The 14,503-nt window shown below is 48.0% G+C and overlaps 1 protein-coding gene across 1 annotated transcript in view; it reads right to left on the bottom strand.

The window, feature by feature from the left end:
• Positions 1-13,376, bottom strand: part of LOC135533000 (maternal embryonic leucine zipper kinase-like) — a 45,534-nt gene extending 32,158 nt beyond the window's left edge. Inside the window, exons 1-9 of the mRNA XM_064960411.1 lie at positions 13,258-13,376; positions 12,734-12,815; positions 12,214-12,299; positions 11,153-11,269; positions 9,645-9,788; positions 7,703-7,771; positions 6,451-6,543; positions 2,272-2,370; positions 537-605 (exon numbers count right to left, since the gene is read on the bottom strand). Of these exons, the coding sequence (XP_064816483.1) occupies positions 537-605; positions 2,272-2,370; positions 6,451-6,543; positions 7,703-7,771; positions 9,645-9,788; positions 11,153-11,269; positions 12,214-12,299; positions 12,734-12,791 (735 nt within the window). The 5' untranslated portion in view covers positions 12,792-12,815; positions 13,258-13,376. The remainder of the gene's footprint in view (positions 1-536; positions 606-2,271; positions 2,371-6,450; positions 6,544-7,702; positions 7,772-9,644; positions 9,789-11,152; positions 11,270-12,213; positions 12,300-12,733; positions 12,816-13,257) is intronic.
• Positions 13,377-14,503: the final 1,127 nt, after the last annotated feature.

The following is a 14,503-nucleotide window of genomic DNA, read 5'->3' on the forward strand; positions in this document are numbered from 1 at the left end:
AACCTGATGTCGCACAATCATTAACTGCTACTATACAAAACCTGATGTCGCACAATCATTAACTCCTACTATACAAAACCTGATGTCGCACAATCATTATCTCCTACTATACAAAACCTGATGTCGCACAATCATTATCTCCTACTATACAAAACCTGATGTCGCACAATCATTATCTCCTACTATACAAAACCTGATGTCGCACAATCATTATCTCCTACTATACAAAACCTGATGTCTCACAATCAATAACTGCTACTATACAAAACCTGATGTCTCACAATCATTATCTCCTACTATACAAAACCTGATGTCGCACAATCATTATCTCCTACTATACAAAACCTGATGTCGCACAATCATTATCTCCTACTATACAAAACCTGATGTCGCACAATCAATAACTGCTACTATACAAAACCTGATCATATGTGAAAATCAAAGAGCAAGAGGTGTGCGTGTGCGTGTGTGTGTGTGCGTGCGTGCGTGCGTGCGTGCGTGCGTCTGTGTCTGTGTGTGTGTGTGTGTGTGTGTACCTGCATCATTTGGTTGAGTAGCAGGATGCTCCCAGGAGACAGCCAATGAGGGTTGTTGTAACTTCCTCTCTAGAACAGTAAAACACGTAGGTTAGTTTACGCCAGAGGCTTTGAATCGGGCTTTTATACGATCCCAAAGAGAGAAAACCAACTGTCACGGTTGAACCCTTTCCTTCCTCCAGAGAAAACCAACTGTCACGGTTGAACCCTTTCCTCCTTCAGAGAAAACCAACTGTCACGGTTGAACCCTTTCCTCCTTCAGAGAAAACCAACTGTCACGGTTGAACCCTTTCCTCCTTCAGAGAAAACCAACTGTCACGGTTGAACCCTTTCCTCCCTCCAGAGAAAACCAACTGTCACGGTTGAACCCTTTCCTCCAGAGAAAACCAACTGTCACAGTTGAACCCTTTCCTCCAGAGAAAACCAACTGTCACGGTTGAACCCTTTCCTTCAGAGAAAACCAACTGTCACAGTTGAACCCTTCCCTTCAGAGAAAACCAACTGCCACGGTTGAACCCTTTCCTTCCTCCAGAGAAAACCAACTGTCACGGTTGAACCCTTTCCTTCCTCCAGAGAAAACCAACTGTCACGGTTGAACCCTTTCCTCCTTCAGAGAAAACCAACTGTCACGGTTGAACCCTTTCCTCCAGAGAAAACCAACTGTCACAGTTGAACCCTTTCCTCCAGAGAAAACCAACTGTCACGGTTGAACCCTTTCCTTCAGAGAAAACCAACTGCCACGGTTGAACCCTTTCCTTCCTCCAGAGAAAACCAACTGTCACGGTTGAACCCTTTCCTTCCTCCAGAGAAAACCAACTGTCACGGTTGAACCCTTTCCTTCCTCCAGAGAAAACCAACTGTCACGGTTGAACCCTTTCCTTCTTCAGAGAAAACCAACTGTCACGGTTGAAGCCTTTCCTCCTTCAGAGAAAACCAACTGTCACGGTTGAACCCTTTCCTCCAGAGAAAACCAACTGTCACGGTTGAACACTTCCTTCCTCCAGAGAAAACCAACTGTCACGGTTGAACCCTTTCCTCCAGAGAAAACCAACTGTCACGGTTGAACACTTTCCTCCTGCAGAGAAAACCAACTGTCACGGTTGAACCCTTTCCTCCTTCAGAGAAAACCAACTGTCACGGTTGAACCCTTTCCTCCTTCAGAGAAAACCAACTGTCACGGTTGAACCCTTTCCTCCTTCAGAGAAAACCAACTGTCACGGTTGAACCCTTTCCTCCTCCAGAGAAAACCAACTGTCACGGTTGAACCCTTTCCTCCAGAGAAACAGTTCTGAACTATATTAGTGGCACTAAATGTGTTTTATCTTCTACCGTGTCAGGAATAGCTGTCTGTTCTAAAACTACTAGCTGGCTGAACCATTTGTTAAACAACCATGTTCTGTCACGTTACCTTGGATACCTGGCTAACAACCATGTTCTGTCACGTTACCTTGGATACCTGGCTAACAACCATGTTCTGTCAAGCTACCTTGGATACCTGGCTAACAACCATGTTCTGTCACGTTACCTTGGATACCTGGCTAACAACCATGTTCTGTCACGTTACCTTGGATACCTGGCTGACAACCATGTTCTGTCACGTTACCTTGGATACCTGGCTAACAACCATGTTCTGTCACGTTACCTTGGATACCTGGCTAACCACCATGTTCTGTCACGTTACCTTGGATACCTGGCTAACCACCCTGCAACTTGACCAATACAGACAGTAACTTACGGTGATTTTCCTGTAGAGGACCATACAGTTGTCGTCATCAAAGGGCAGATATCCACAGAGCAGAGCAAACAGCAGTACCCCCATACTCCACACATCAGCCTGGTAACACAACACACACACACACACACACACACACACACACACACACACACACACATTATATATCCACACAGCAGCCTGGTAACAACACACACACATTATATATCCACACATCAGCCTGGTAACACACACACACACACACACACACACACATTATATATCCACACAGCAGCACCCCCATACTCCACACATCAGCCTGGTAACACAACACACACACACACACACACACACATTATATATCCACACAGCAGCACCCCCATACACCACACATCAGCCTGGTAACACAACACACACACACACACACACACACACACACACACACACACACACACATTATATATCCACACAGCAGCACCCCCATACTCCACACATCAGCCTGGTAACACACACACACACACACACATTATATATCCACACAGCAGCACCCCCATACTCCACACATCAGCCTGGTAACACACACACACACACACACATTATATATCCACACAGCAGCACCCCCATACTCCACACATCAGCCTGGTAACACACACACACACACACACACACACACACACACACATTATATATCCACACAGCAGCACCCCCATACTCCACACATCAGCCTGGTAACACACACACACACACACACACACACACGCACACACATGTAAACTACTGTTCAAAGGTTTGTCACTTAGAAATTCTAATTTTTTTGTCCATTAAAATAACAGCATTTGTGGGTTCGATTACAGGCTCAAAATGTCCAGAATCAAATAACTTTCTTCTGAAACTCATCAGCCTATTATTGTTCTGAGAAATGAAGGCTCGTCTCAACGTCAACAGCGAAGAGGAGACTCCGGGATGCTGGCCTTCTAAGCAGAGTTCCTCTGTCCAGTCTCAACGTCAACAGTGAAGAGGAGACTCCGGGATGCTGGCCTTCTAGGCAGAGTTCCACTGTCCAGTCTCAACGTCAACAGTGAAGAGGAGACTCCGGGATGCTGGCCTTCTAGGCAGAGTTCCTCTGTCCAGTCTCATCGTCAACAGTGAAGAGGAGACTCCGGGATGCTGGCCTTCTAGGCAGAGTTCCTCTGTCCAGTCTCAACGTCAACAGTGAAGAGGAGACTCCGGGATGCTGGTCTTCGAGACAGAGTTCCTCTGTCCAGTCTCAACGTCAACAGTGAAGAGGAGACCCCGGGATGCTGGTCTTCGAGACAGAGTTCCTCTGTCCAGTCTCAACGTCAACAGTGAAGAGGAGACTCTGGGATGCTGGTCTTCGAGACAGAGTTCCTCTGTCCAGTCTCAACGTCAACAGTGAAGAGGAGACTCCGGAATGCTGGTCTTCGAGACAGAGTTTCTCTGTCCAGTCTCAACGTCAACAGTGAAGAGGAGACTCCGGGATGCTGGTCTTCGAGGCAGAGTTCCTCTGTCCAGTCTCAACAGTGAAGAGGAGACTCCGGGATGCTGGTCTTCGAGACAGAGTTCCTCTGTCCAGTCTCAACAGTGAAGAGGAGACTCCGGGATGCTGGTCTTCGAGACAGAGTTCCTCTGTCCAGTCTCAACGTCAACAGTGAAGAGGAGACTCCGGGATGCTGGCCTTCGAGACAGAGTTCCTCTGTCCAGTCTCAACGTCAACAGTGAAGAGGAGACCCCGGGATGCTGGCCTTCGAGGCAGAGTTCCTCTGTCCAGTCTCAACGTCAACAGTGAAGAGGAGACTCCGGGATGCTGGCCTTCTAGGCAGAGTTCCTCTGTCCAGTCTCAACAGTGAAGAGGAGACTCCGGGATGCTGACCTTCAAGACAGAGTTCCTCTGTCCAGTCTCAACGTCAACAGTGAAGAGGAGACTCCGGGATGCTGGCCTTCTAAGCAGAGTTCCTCTGTCCAGTCTCAACGTCAACAGTGAAGAGGAGACTCCGGGATGCTGGCCTTCTAGGCAGAGTTCCACTGTCCAGTCTCAACGTCAACAGTGAAGAGGAGACTCCGGGATGCTGGCCTTCTAGGCAGAGTTCCTCTGTCCAGTCTCAACGTCAACAGTGAAGAGGCGACTCCGGGATGCTGGCCTTCTAGACAGAGTTCCTCTGTCCAGTCTCAACGTCAACAGTGAAGAGGAGACCCCGGGATGCTGGCCTTCTAGGCAGAGTTCCTCTGTCCAGTCTCTACGTCAACAGTGAAGAGGCGACTCTGGGATGCTGGCCTTCTAGGCAGAGTTCCTCTGTCCAGTCTCATCGTCAACAGTGAAGAGGAGACTCCGGGATGCTGGCCTTCTAGGCAGAGTTCCTCTGTCCAGTCTCAACGTCAACAGTGAAGAGGAGACTCCGGGATGCTGGTCTTCGAGACAGAGTTCCTCTGTCCAGTCTCAACGTCAACAGTGAAGAGGAGACCCCGGGATGCTGGTCTTCGAGACAGAGTTCCTCTGTCCAGTCTCAACGTCAACAGTGAAGAGGAGACTCTGGGATGCTGGTCTTCGAGACAGAGTTCCTCTGTCCAGTCTCAACAGTGAAGAGGAGACTCCGGGATGCTGGTCTTCGAGACAGAGTTCCTCTGTCCAGTCTCAACAGTGAAGAGGAGACTCCGGGATGCTGGTCTTCGAGACAGAGTTCCTCTGTCCAGTCTCAACGTCAACAGTGAAGAGGAGACTCCGGGATGCTGGTCTTCGAGACAGAGTTCCTCTGTCCAGTCTCAATGTCAACAGTGAAGAGGAGACTCCGGGATGCTGGTCTTCGAGACAGAGTTCTTCTGTCCAGTCTCAACGTCAACAGTGAAGAGGAGACTCCGGGATGCTGGTCTTCGAGACAGAGTTCCTCTGTCCAGTCTCAACGTCAACAGTGAAGAGGAGACTCCGGGATGCTGGCCTTCGAGACAGAGTTCCTCTGTCCAGTCTCAACGTCAACAGTGAAGAGGAGACCCCGGATGCTGGCCTTCGAGACAGAGTTCCTCTGTCCAGTCTCAACGTCAACAGTGAAGAGGAGACCCCGGGATGCTGGCCTTCGAGGCAGAGTTCCTCTGTCCAGTCTCAACGTCAACAGTGAAGAGGAGACTCCGGGATGCTGGCCTTCTAGGCAGAGTTCCTCTGTCCAGTCTCAACAGTGAAGAGGAGACTCCGGGATGCTGACCTTCAAGACAGAGTTCCTCTGTCCAGTCTCAACGTCAACAGTGAAGAGGAGACCCCGGGATGCTGGTCTTCGAGACAGTGTTCCTCTGTCCAGTCTCAACGTCAACTGTGAAGAGGAGACTCCGGGATGCTGGCCTTCGAGACAGAGTTCCTCTGTCCAGTCTCAACGTCAACAGTGAAGAGGAGACTCCGGGATGCTGGCCTTCGAGACAGAGTTCCTCTGTCCAGTCTCAACGTCAACAGTGAAGAGGAGACTCCGGGATGCTGGCCTTCGAGACAGAGTTCCTCTGTCCAGTCTCAACGTCAACAGTGAAGAGGAGACCCCGGGATGCTGGTCTTCGAGACAGAGTTCCTCTGTCCAGTCTCAACGTCAACAGTGAAGAGGAGACTCCGGGATGCTGGCCTTCGAGACAGAGTTCCTCTGTCCAGTCTCAACGTCAACAGTGAAGAGGAGACTCCGGGATGCTGGCCTTCGAGACAGAGTTCCTAGAAGGCCAGCATCCCGGAGTCGCCCCTTTGTTTCTGGCCATTTTGAGTCTGTAATCGAACCCACAAAATGCTGATGCTCCAGATACTCAACTAGTCTAAAAAAGGACAGTTTTATTGCTTCTTTAAATCAAAACATTAGTTTCCAGTTGTGCTAACAGAATTGCAAAAGGGTTTTGTGATGATCAATTAGCCTTTTTTTTTAAATGATAAACTTGATTGAGCTAACACAACGTGCCATTGGAACACAGGAGTGATGGTTGCTGATAATGGGCCTCTGTCAATGGAATATCTACATAGGGGTACAATCAGCCATTTCCAGCTACAACAGTCATTTACAACGCTAACAATGTCGACACTGTATTTCTGATCAATTTGATGTCATTTTAACGGACATTATTTTTTATTGCTTTTCTTACACAAACAAGTAGATTTCTAAGTGACCACACACACTCATTATATTCACACACACCCAGACATTAAACTCCTCCCACCGGGTGTCTCACCTGCGAGCCGATGTAGGCTTTTCCCTGGATGAGTTCAGGAGCAGCGTAGGCTGGACTTCCACAACAGGTCATCAGCTCATATCCCAGACCCCCCTATAAAGACTGTTATTAGGCTGGACTTCCACAACAGGTCATCAGCTCATATCCCAGACCCCCCTATAAAGACTGTTATTAGGCTGGACTTCCACAACAGGTCATCAGCTCATATCCCAGACCCCCTATAAAGACTGTTATTAGGCTGGACTTCCACAACAGGTCATCAGCTCATATCCCAGACCCCCCTATAAAGACTGTTATTAGTATGGACTTCCACAACAGGTCATCAGCTCATATCCCAGACCCCCCTATAAAGACTGTTATTAGGCTGGACTTCCACAACTGGTCATTAACTCATATCCCAGACCCCCCTATAAAGACAGTTATTAGGCTGGACTTCCACAACAGGTCATCAGCTCATATCCCAGACCCCCCTATAAAGACTGTTATTAGACTGGACTTCCACAACAGGTCATCAGCTCATATCCCAGACCCCCTATAAAGACTGTTATTAGGCTGGACTTCCACAACAGGTCATCAGCTCATATCCCAGACCCCCCTATAAAGACTGTTATTAGACTGGACTTCCACAACAGGTCATCAGCTCATATCCCAGACCCCCCTATAAAGACTGTTATTAGGCTGGACTTCCACAACAGGTCATCAGCTCATATCCCAGACCCCCCTATAAATACTGTTATTAGACTGGACTTCCACAACAGGTCATCAGCTCATATCCCAGACCCCCTATAAAGACTGTTATTAGGCTGGACTTCCACAACAGGTCATCAGCTCATATCCCAGACCCCCTATAAAGACTGTTATTAGGCTGGACTTCCACAACAGGTCATCAGCTCATATCCCAGACCCCCTATAAAGACTGTTATTAGGCTGGACTTCCACAACAGGTCATCAGCTCATATCCCAGACCCCCTATAAAGACTGTTATTAGACTGGACCACAACAGGTCATCAGCTCATATCCCAGACCCCCCTATAAAGACTGTTATTAGGCTGGACTTCCACAACAGGTCATCAGCTCATATCCCAGACCCCCCTATAAAGACTGTTATTAGACTGGACCACAACAGGTCATTAACCCCCTCTATAAACACAGTGATTAATAAGGAGGACTTAGCACACAGAACACATGAATCAAATCTATATATTTATAGACAATGACACATATCACTGAGACAACATGACAGTGTGGTTACCTTTGGTTTGGCACAGAGACCAAAGTCAATCAGTTTCAGGTTGTGGTCTTCATCTATCAACAGGTTCTCCTGAGGGAGGAGGAGAGGGAGAGAGATAGAGAAGGAGGGGAGGAGAGAAGAGAGAGAAAGAGGGGAGGAGAGAAGGAGAGAGATAGAAAGAGAGAGAGGAGAGATGAGAGAGAAAGAGGGGAGAAGAGAAGGAGAGATAGAAAGAGAGAGATGAGAGAGAAAGAGGGGAGGAGAGAAGGAGAGATAGAAAGAGAGAGAGATGAGAGAGAAAGAGGGGAGGAGAGAAGAAGAGAGATAGAAAGAGAGAGAGGAGAGATGAGAGAGAAAGAAAGAGGGGAGGAGGGAGAGAGAGGGGGCAAAGAGAGGAATTAACAATAGCTCTATACATGTATTACATATATACCACCTCATTGAACCAATAATGTTTAATAGCAGTGTCTTACAACTGCATTCAGCACCAGTGGGTAGTACAGACACCCACACAGACACCCACACAGACACACACACACAGACAGACACCCACCCAGACAGACACCCACCCAGACAGACAGACACCCACCCAGACAGACACCCACACAGACAGACACCCACCCAGACAGACACCCACACAGACAGACACCCACCCAGACAGACACCCACACAGACAGACACCCACAGAGACACCCACCCAGACACCCACAGAGACACCCACCCAGACACCCAGAGACACCCACACAGACACCCACACAGACACCCACACAGACACCCACACAGACACCCACACAGACACCCACACAGACACCCACACAGACACCCACACAGACACCCAGACAGACACCCAGACAGACACCCAGACAGACACCCAGACAGACACCCACACAGACACCCACAGAGACACCCACACAGACACCCACAGAGACACCCACAGAGACACCCACACAGACACCCAGACAGACACCCAGACAGACACCCAGACAGACACCCACACAGACACCCACCCAGACACCCACACAGACACCCACAGAGACACCCACACAGACACCCACAGAGACACCCACAGAGACACCCACACAGACACCCACAGAGACACCCACAGAGACACCCACACAGACACCCACACAGACACCCACACAGACACCCACAGAGACAGACAGACACCCACACAGACAGACACCCACACAGACACCCACACAGACACCCACAGAGACACCCACAGAGACAGACAGACACCCACACAGACAGACACCCACAGAGACACCCACAGAGACAGACAGACACCCACACAGACAGACACCCACACAGACACCCACACCCAACCCTGGTTACCTACCGGTTTGAGGTCTCTGTGAGCGTACCCCTGGTTACCTACCGGTTTGAGGTCTCTGTGGGCGTACCCCTGGTTACCTACTGGTTTGAGGTCTCTGTGGGCGTACCCCTGGTTACCTACCGGTTTGAGGTCTCTGTGGGCGTACCCCTGGTTACCTACCGGTTTGAGGTCTCTGTGGGCGTACCCCTGGTTACCTACCGGTTTGAGGTCTCTGTGGGCGTACCCCTGGTTACCTACCGGTTTGAGGTCTCTGTGAGCGTACCCCTGGTTACCTACCGGTTTGAGGTCTCTGTGGGCGTACCCCTGGTTACCTACCGGTTTGAGGTCTCTGTGAGCGTACCCCTGGTTACCTACCGGTTTGAGGTCTCTGTGGGCGTACCCCTGGTTACCTACCGGTTTGAGGTCTCTGTGAGCGTACCCCTGGTTACCTACTGGTTTGAGGTCTCTGTGAGCGTACCCCTGGTTACCTACCGGTTTGAGGTCTCTGTGGAGGTACCCCTGGTTACCTACCGGTTTGAGGTCTCTGTGGGCGTATCCCTGGTTACCTACCGGTTTGAGGTCTCTGTGGGCGTACCCCTGGTTACCTACCGGTTTGAGGTCTCTGTGGAGGTACCCCTGGTTACCTACCGGTTTGAGGTCTCTGTGGGCGTACCCCTGGCTGTGGACGTAGGCCAGAGCTGAGACGATCTGCCTGAAGAACACTCTGGTCTCCTCTTCAGACAGACGGTCCTTAGCGATGATGTAGTCAAACAGCTCTCCTCCCGGACAATACTGGAGAAGAGGAGGGGGGAGAGAGAGGTTCATATTGGGGCCAGTCTGTCTGATGTGTAGGTTCTACCTCCAGGATCATGTGTATCTGGTATTAGTCTATAACATGGTACAGTCTACAGAGTCTATAACATGGTACAGAGTCTATAACATGGTACAGAGTCTATAACATGGTACAGTCTACAGAGTCTATAACATGGTACAGTCTACAGAGTCTATAACATGGTACAGTCTACAGCGTCTATAACATGGTACAGTCTACAGAGTCTATAACATGGTACAGTCTACAGAGTCTATAACATGGTACAGTCTACAGAGTCTATAACATGCTACAGTCTACAGAGTCTATAACATGCTACAGTCTACAGAGTCTATAACATGGTACAGTCTACAGAGTCTATAACATGCTACAGTCTACAGAGTCTATAACATGCTACAGTCTACAGAGTCTATAACATGCTACAGTCTACAGAGTCTATAACATGGTACAGTCTACAGAGTCTATAACATGCTACAGTCTACAGAGTCTATAACATGCTACAGTCTACAGAGTCTATAACATGCTACAGTCTACAGAGTCTATAACATGGTACAGTCTACAGACATGCTGACGTGGGTCCTACCTCCAACATCATGTATATCTTGGTATTAGTCTCGATAACATGGTACAGTCTACAGAGTCTATAACATGGTACAGTCTACAGAGTCTATAACATGGTACAGTCTACAGAGTCGATAACGTGGTACAGTCTACAGAGTCTATAACATGGTACAGTCTACAGACATGCTGACATGGGTCCCACCTCCAACATCATGTATATCTTGGTATTAGTCTCGATAACATGGTACAGTCTACAGAGTCTAAAACATGGTACAGTCTACAGAGTCTATAACATGGTACAGTCTACAGAGTCTATAACATGGTACAGTCTACAGAGTCTATAACATGGTACAGTCTACAGAGTCTATAACATGGTACAGTCTACAGAGTCTATAACATGGTACAGTCTACAGAGTCTATAACATGGTACAGTCTACAGAGTCTATAACATGGTACAGTCTACAGAGTCTATAACATGGTACAGTCTACAGAGTCTATAACATGGTACAGTCTACAGACATGCTGACGTGGGTCCCACCTCCAACATCATGTATATCTTGGTATTAGTCTCGATAACATGGTACAGTCTACGGACATGCTGACGTGGGTCCCACCTCCAACATCATGTATATCTTGGTATTAGTCTCGATAACATGGTACAGTCTACAGACATGCTGACGTGGGTCCCACCTCCAACATCATGTATATCTTGGTATTAGTCTCGATAACATGGTACAGTCTACAGACATGCTGACGTGGGTCCCACCTCCAACATCATGTATATCTTGGTATTAGTCTCGATAACATGGTACAGTCTACAGACATGCTGATGGCTCAGACTCTTCATGGCCTCTATCTCCACCTTCACACGAGGAAGGTCCTCCTGCACAGAAGAAGAAAACAGAAAGTCTGTTTCTTTTACATGCCATCTACATTAGATTAAAACCATCACAGTAAAAACACAATAAATAGTGGAGACTTAGATGAGAAAGAGAGAGAGGGAGAGAGACAGAGAAAGAGAGAGAGAGAGAGAGGGGGAGAGAGACAGAAAGACAGAAAGAGAGAGACAGAGAGACAGAAAGAGAGAGAGAGAGAGAGAGACAGAAAGAGACAGAAAGAGAGAGACAGAAAGAGAGAGAGACAGAAAGAGAGAGAGAGAAAGAGAGAGAGAGAAAGAGAGAGAGAGAAAGAGAGACAGAAAAAGAGAGAGAGAGAAAGAGAGACAGAAAAAGAGAGAGAGAGAAAGAGAGACAGAAAAAGAGAGAGAGAGAAAGAGAGACAGAAAAAGAGAGAGAGAGAGACAGAAAAAGAGAGAGAGAGAGAGACAGAAAAAGAGAGAGAGAGAGAAAGAGAGAGAGAGAGAGAGAAAAAAAGAGAGAGAGAGACAGAAAAAGAGAGAGAGAGACAGAGAAAGAGAGAGAGGGGGAGAGAGAGAGGGAGAGAGAGAGAGACAGAAAGACAGAAAGAGAGAGACAGAAAGAGAGAGAGAGAGACAGAAAGAGACAGAAAGAGAGAGAGACAGAAGAGAGAGACAGAAAGAGAGAGAGACAGAAAGAGAGAGAGAGAAAGAGAGACAGAAAAAGAGAGAGAGACAGAAAAAGAGAGAGAGAGAGAGAAAAAGAGAGAGAGAGAAAGAGAGAGAGAGAGAGAAAAAGTGAGAGAGAGACAGAAAAAGAGAGAGAGAGAGAGAGACAGAAAGAGAGAGAGAGAAAGAGAGACAGAAAAAGAGAGAGAGACAGAAAAAGAGAGAGAGAGAGAGAGAGAGAAAAAGTGAGAGAGAAAAAGAGAGAGAGAGAGAGAGACAGAAAGAGAGATAGAGAGACTCACCCCCAGTTCCTTCTTCTCCATGATTTTAATGGCCACCTTCTCTCCCGTCAGGATGTGGCGACCCAGCTTGACCTTAGCAAAGCCTCCTGTAGGACACAACACACACCCAGCAGAATAGCAGGTCAGATGAGTGACCACACACACCGATCAGAACGGACAACACACACCGATCAGAACGGACAACACACACCGATCAGAACGGACAACACACCCACACCGATCAGAACGGACAACACACCCACACCGATCAGAACGGACAACACACCCACACCGATCAGAACGGACCACACACACCGATCAGAACGGACAACACACACTGATCAGAACGGTTAACACACCCACACCGATCAGAACGGACAACACACACTGATCAGAACGGTTAACACACCCACACCGATCAGAACGGACAACACACACCGATCAGAACGGATAACACACCCACACCGATCAGAACGGAGAACACACACACATTCCTGGTGGCTCATGTGTCGGTACAGACGGTTGTGTTGAAGTGTCTCACCCGAGCCGATGGTCTCGTAGACTTCATAGTACTCGAGGAGTTCCGCCGCGCTGTCCATCTCGCCGAAAACACAACCTTCCAGCTGCGATAAACAAACACACAGCGACATTTAGCTGAAAGGCTCCAGAAGGTTAGTTTCCGATAGGTGGCTACTGCTGGATAAAATAACATCCCATCCCAACCAGACCTGCCTGTCTGGCTTAGCTAGCTTGCTAACGTTATAGCTGCCTGTCAACTGACAACCTTCGGTCTCTTTTGAAATAGTTGATAAGCTCATGTTAAACTAAAACATCGAAATGTTTCAACGCATAAGATGACAAAAAAGAACATAATTACACTTCTAACATGTAAACAAATACGGTAGCAAGCTTATCAATTCAAACCAGCGAGCAACATTATTACGTTCGTTAAATCACTGACTTGCGGGTTGCCCCAAGTTCGCTAATGTTTCACCTCGCGAGGCTAACGATACTTTTGTACAGTTTGGCTAACTAAGTTATCCTATGCTGAAGCGTCGAACCTACCTTAAATACAAAACTTGGATATAGTGAGGAAAGCAAAACGTAATCGCGGATGTGGAAATATATACTTAGTATTTGTAATATTACAGCCCTCTCGCTCAGTGATGTCCTGTTGTCGAAGTTTGAATTCCCCACTACAGTGACGAAATGTCCTACTTCCGGTGTCTGCATCCAACGTATCTACTTCCTCCCTCTATCGTTGAGAAATGGCACTGCATCTATAAAATTGATTTAAAAAAATATATATATATTTAACCTTTATTTAATTTGGAAAGTAATTTAAGAATAAATTCTTATTTACAATTACGGCCTACCCCGTCATTGCATCTATCGTTCAGTATTGACACTGCAGTTATAAAACGGATTCTACACTATAAATCCCTAATTCAGGATCTTGGATCAGACCATTCTAGCCCACAAACCTAACTTTAAAGGGCCAATCAGCGGTTGAAACAATAACAAAGCAACGACACGCCACTGTTTCGGTAAAAAGCTGAAGAATGGGACTGGAGAAATGTAATCACTCTCAAATTCCTAGACGAAGCTATGGATGCAAGGACTGACCATTCATAACATTCTAGATTTAAAGGTAGACTCAGCGAAATGACGTTGTCACGTGCATAACCTGGGTAGCCGCTAGTGGGCTTTATGGTTCTCCACTATATTCTGGGCTTGATGGTTCTCCACTATCCTCTGGGCTTGAAGGTTCTCCCACTATCCTCTGGACTTGAAGGTTCTCCACTACCCTCTGGGCTTGAAGGTTCTCCACTATCCTCTGGGCTCCACTATCCTCTGGGCTTGAAGGTTCTCCACTACCCTCTGGGCTTTATGGTTCTCCACTACCCTCTGGGCTTTATGGTTCTCCACTATCCTCTGGGCTTGAAGGTTCTCCACTATCCTCTGGGCTTGAAGGTTCTCCACTATCCTCTGGGCTTGAAGGTCCTCCATTATCCTCTGGGCTTGAAGGTTCTCCACTACCCTCTGGGCTTGAAGGTTCTCCACCACCCTCTGGGCTCCACTATCCTCTGGGCTCCACTATCCTCTGGGCTTGATGGTTCTCCACTACCCTCTGGGCTTGAAGGTTCTCCACCACCCTCTGGGCTCCACTATCCTCTTGGCTCCACTATCCTCTGGGCTCCACTATCCTCTGGGCTCCACTACCCTCTGGGTTCCACTATCCTCTGGGCTTGATGGATCTCCACTACCCTCTGGGCTCCACTACCCTCTGGGCTCCACTATCCTCTGGGCT

This window comes from Oncorhynchus masou, unplaced genomic scaffold (assembly GCF_036934945.1).
Source record: "Oncorhynchus masou masou isolate Uvic2021 unplaced genomic scaffold, UVic_Omas_1.1 unplaced_scaffold_2150, whole genome shotgun sequence".
In the NCBI taxonomy this organism is placed as follows: Eukaryota; Metazoa; Chordata; class Actinopteri; order Salmoniformes; family Salmonidae; genus Oncorhynchus; species Oncorhynchus masou.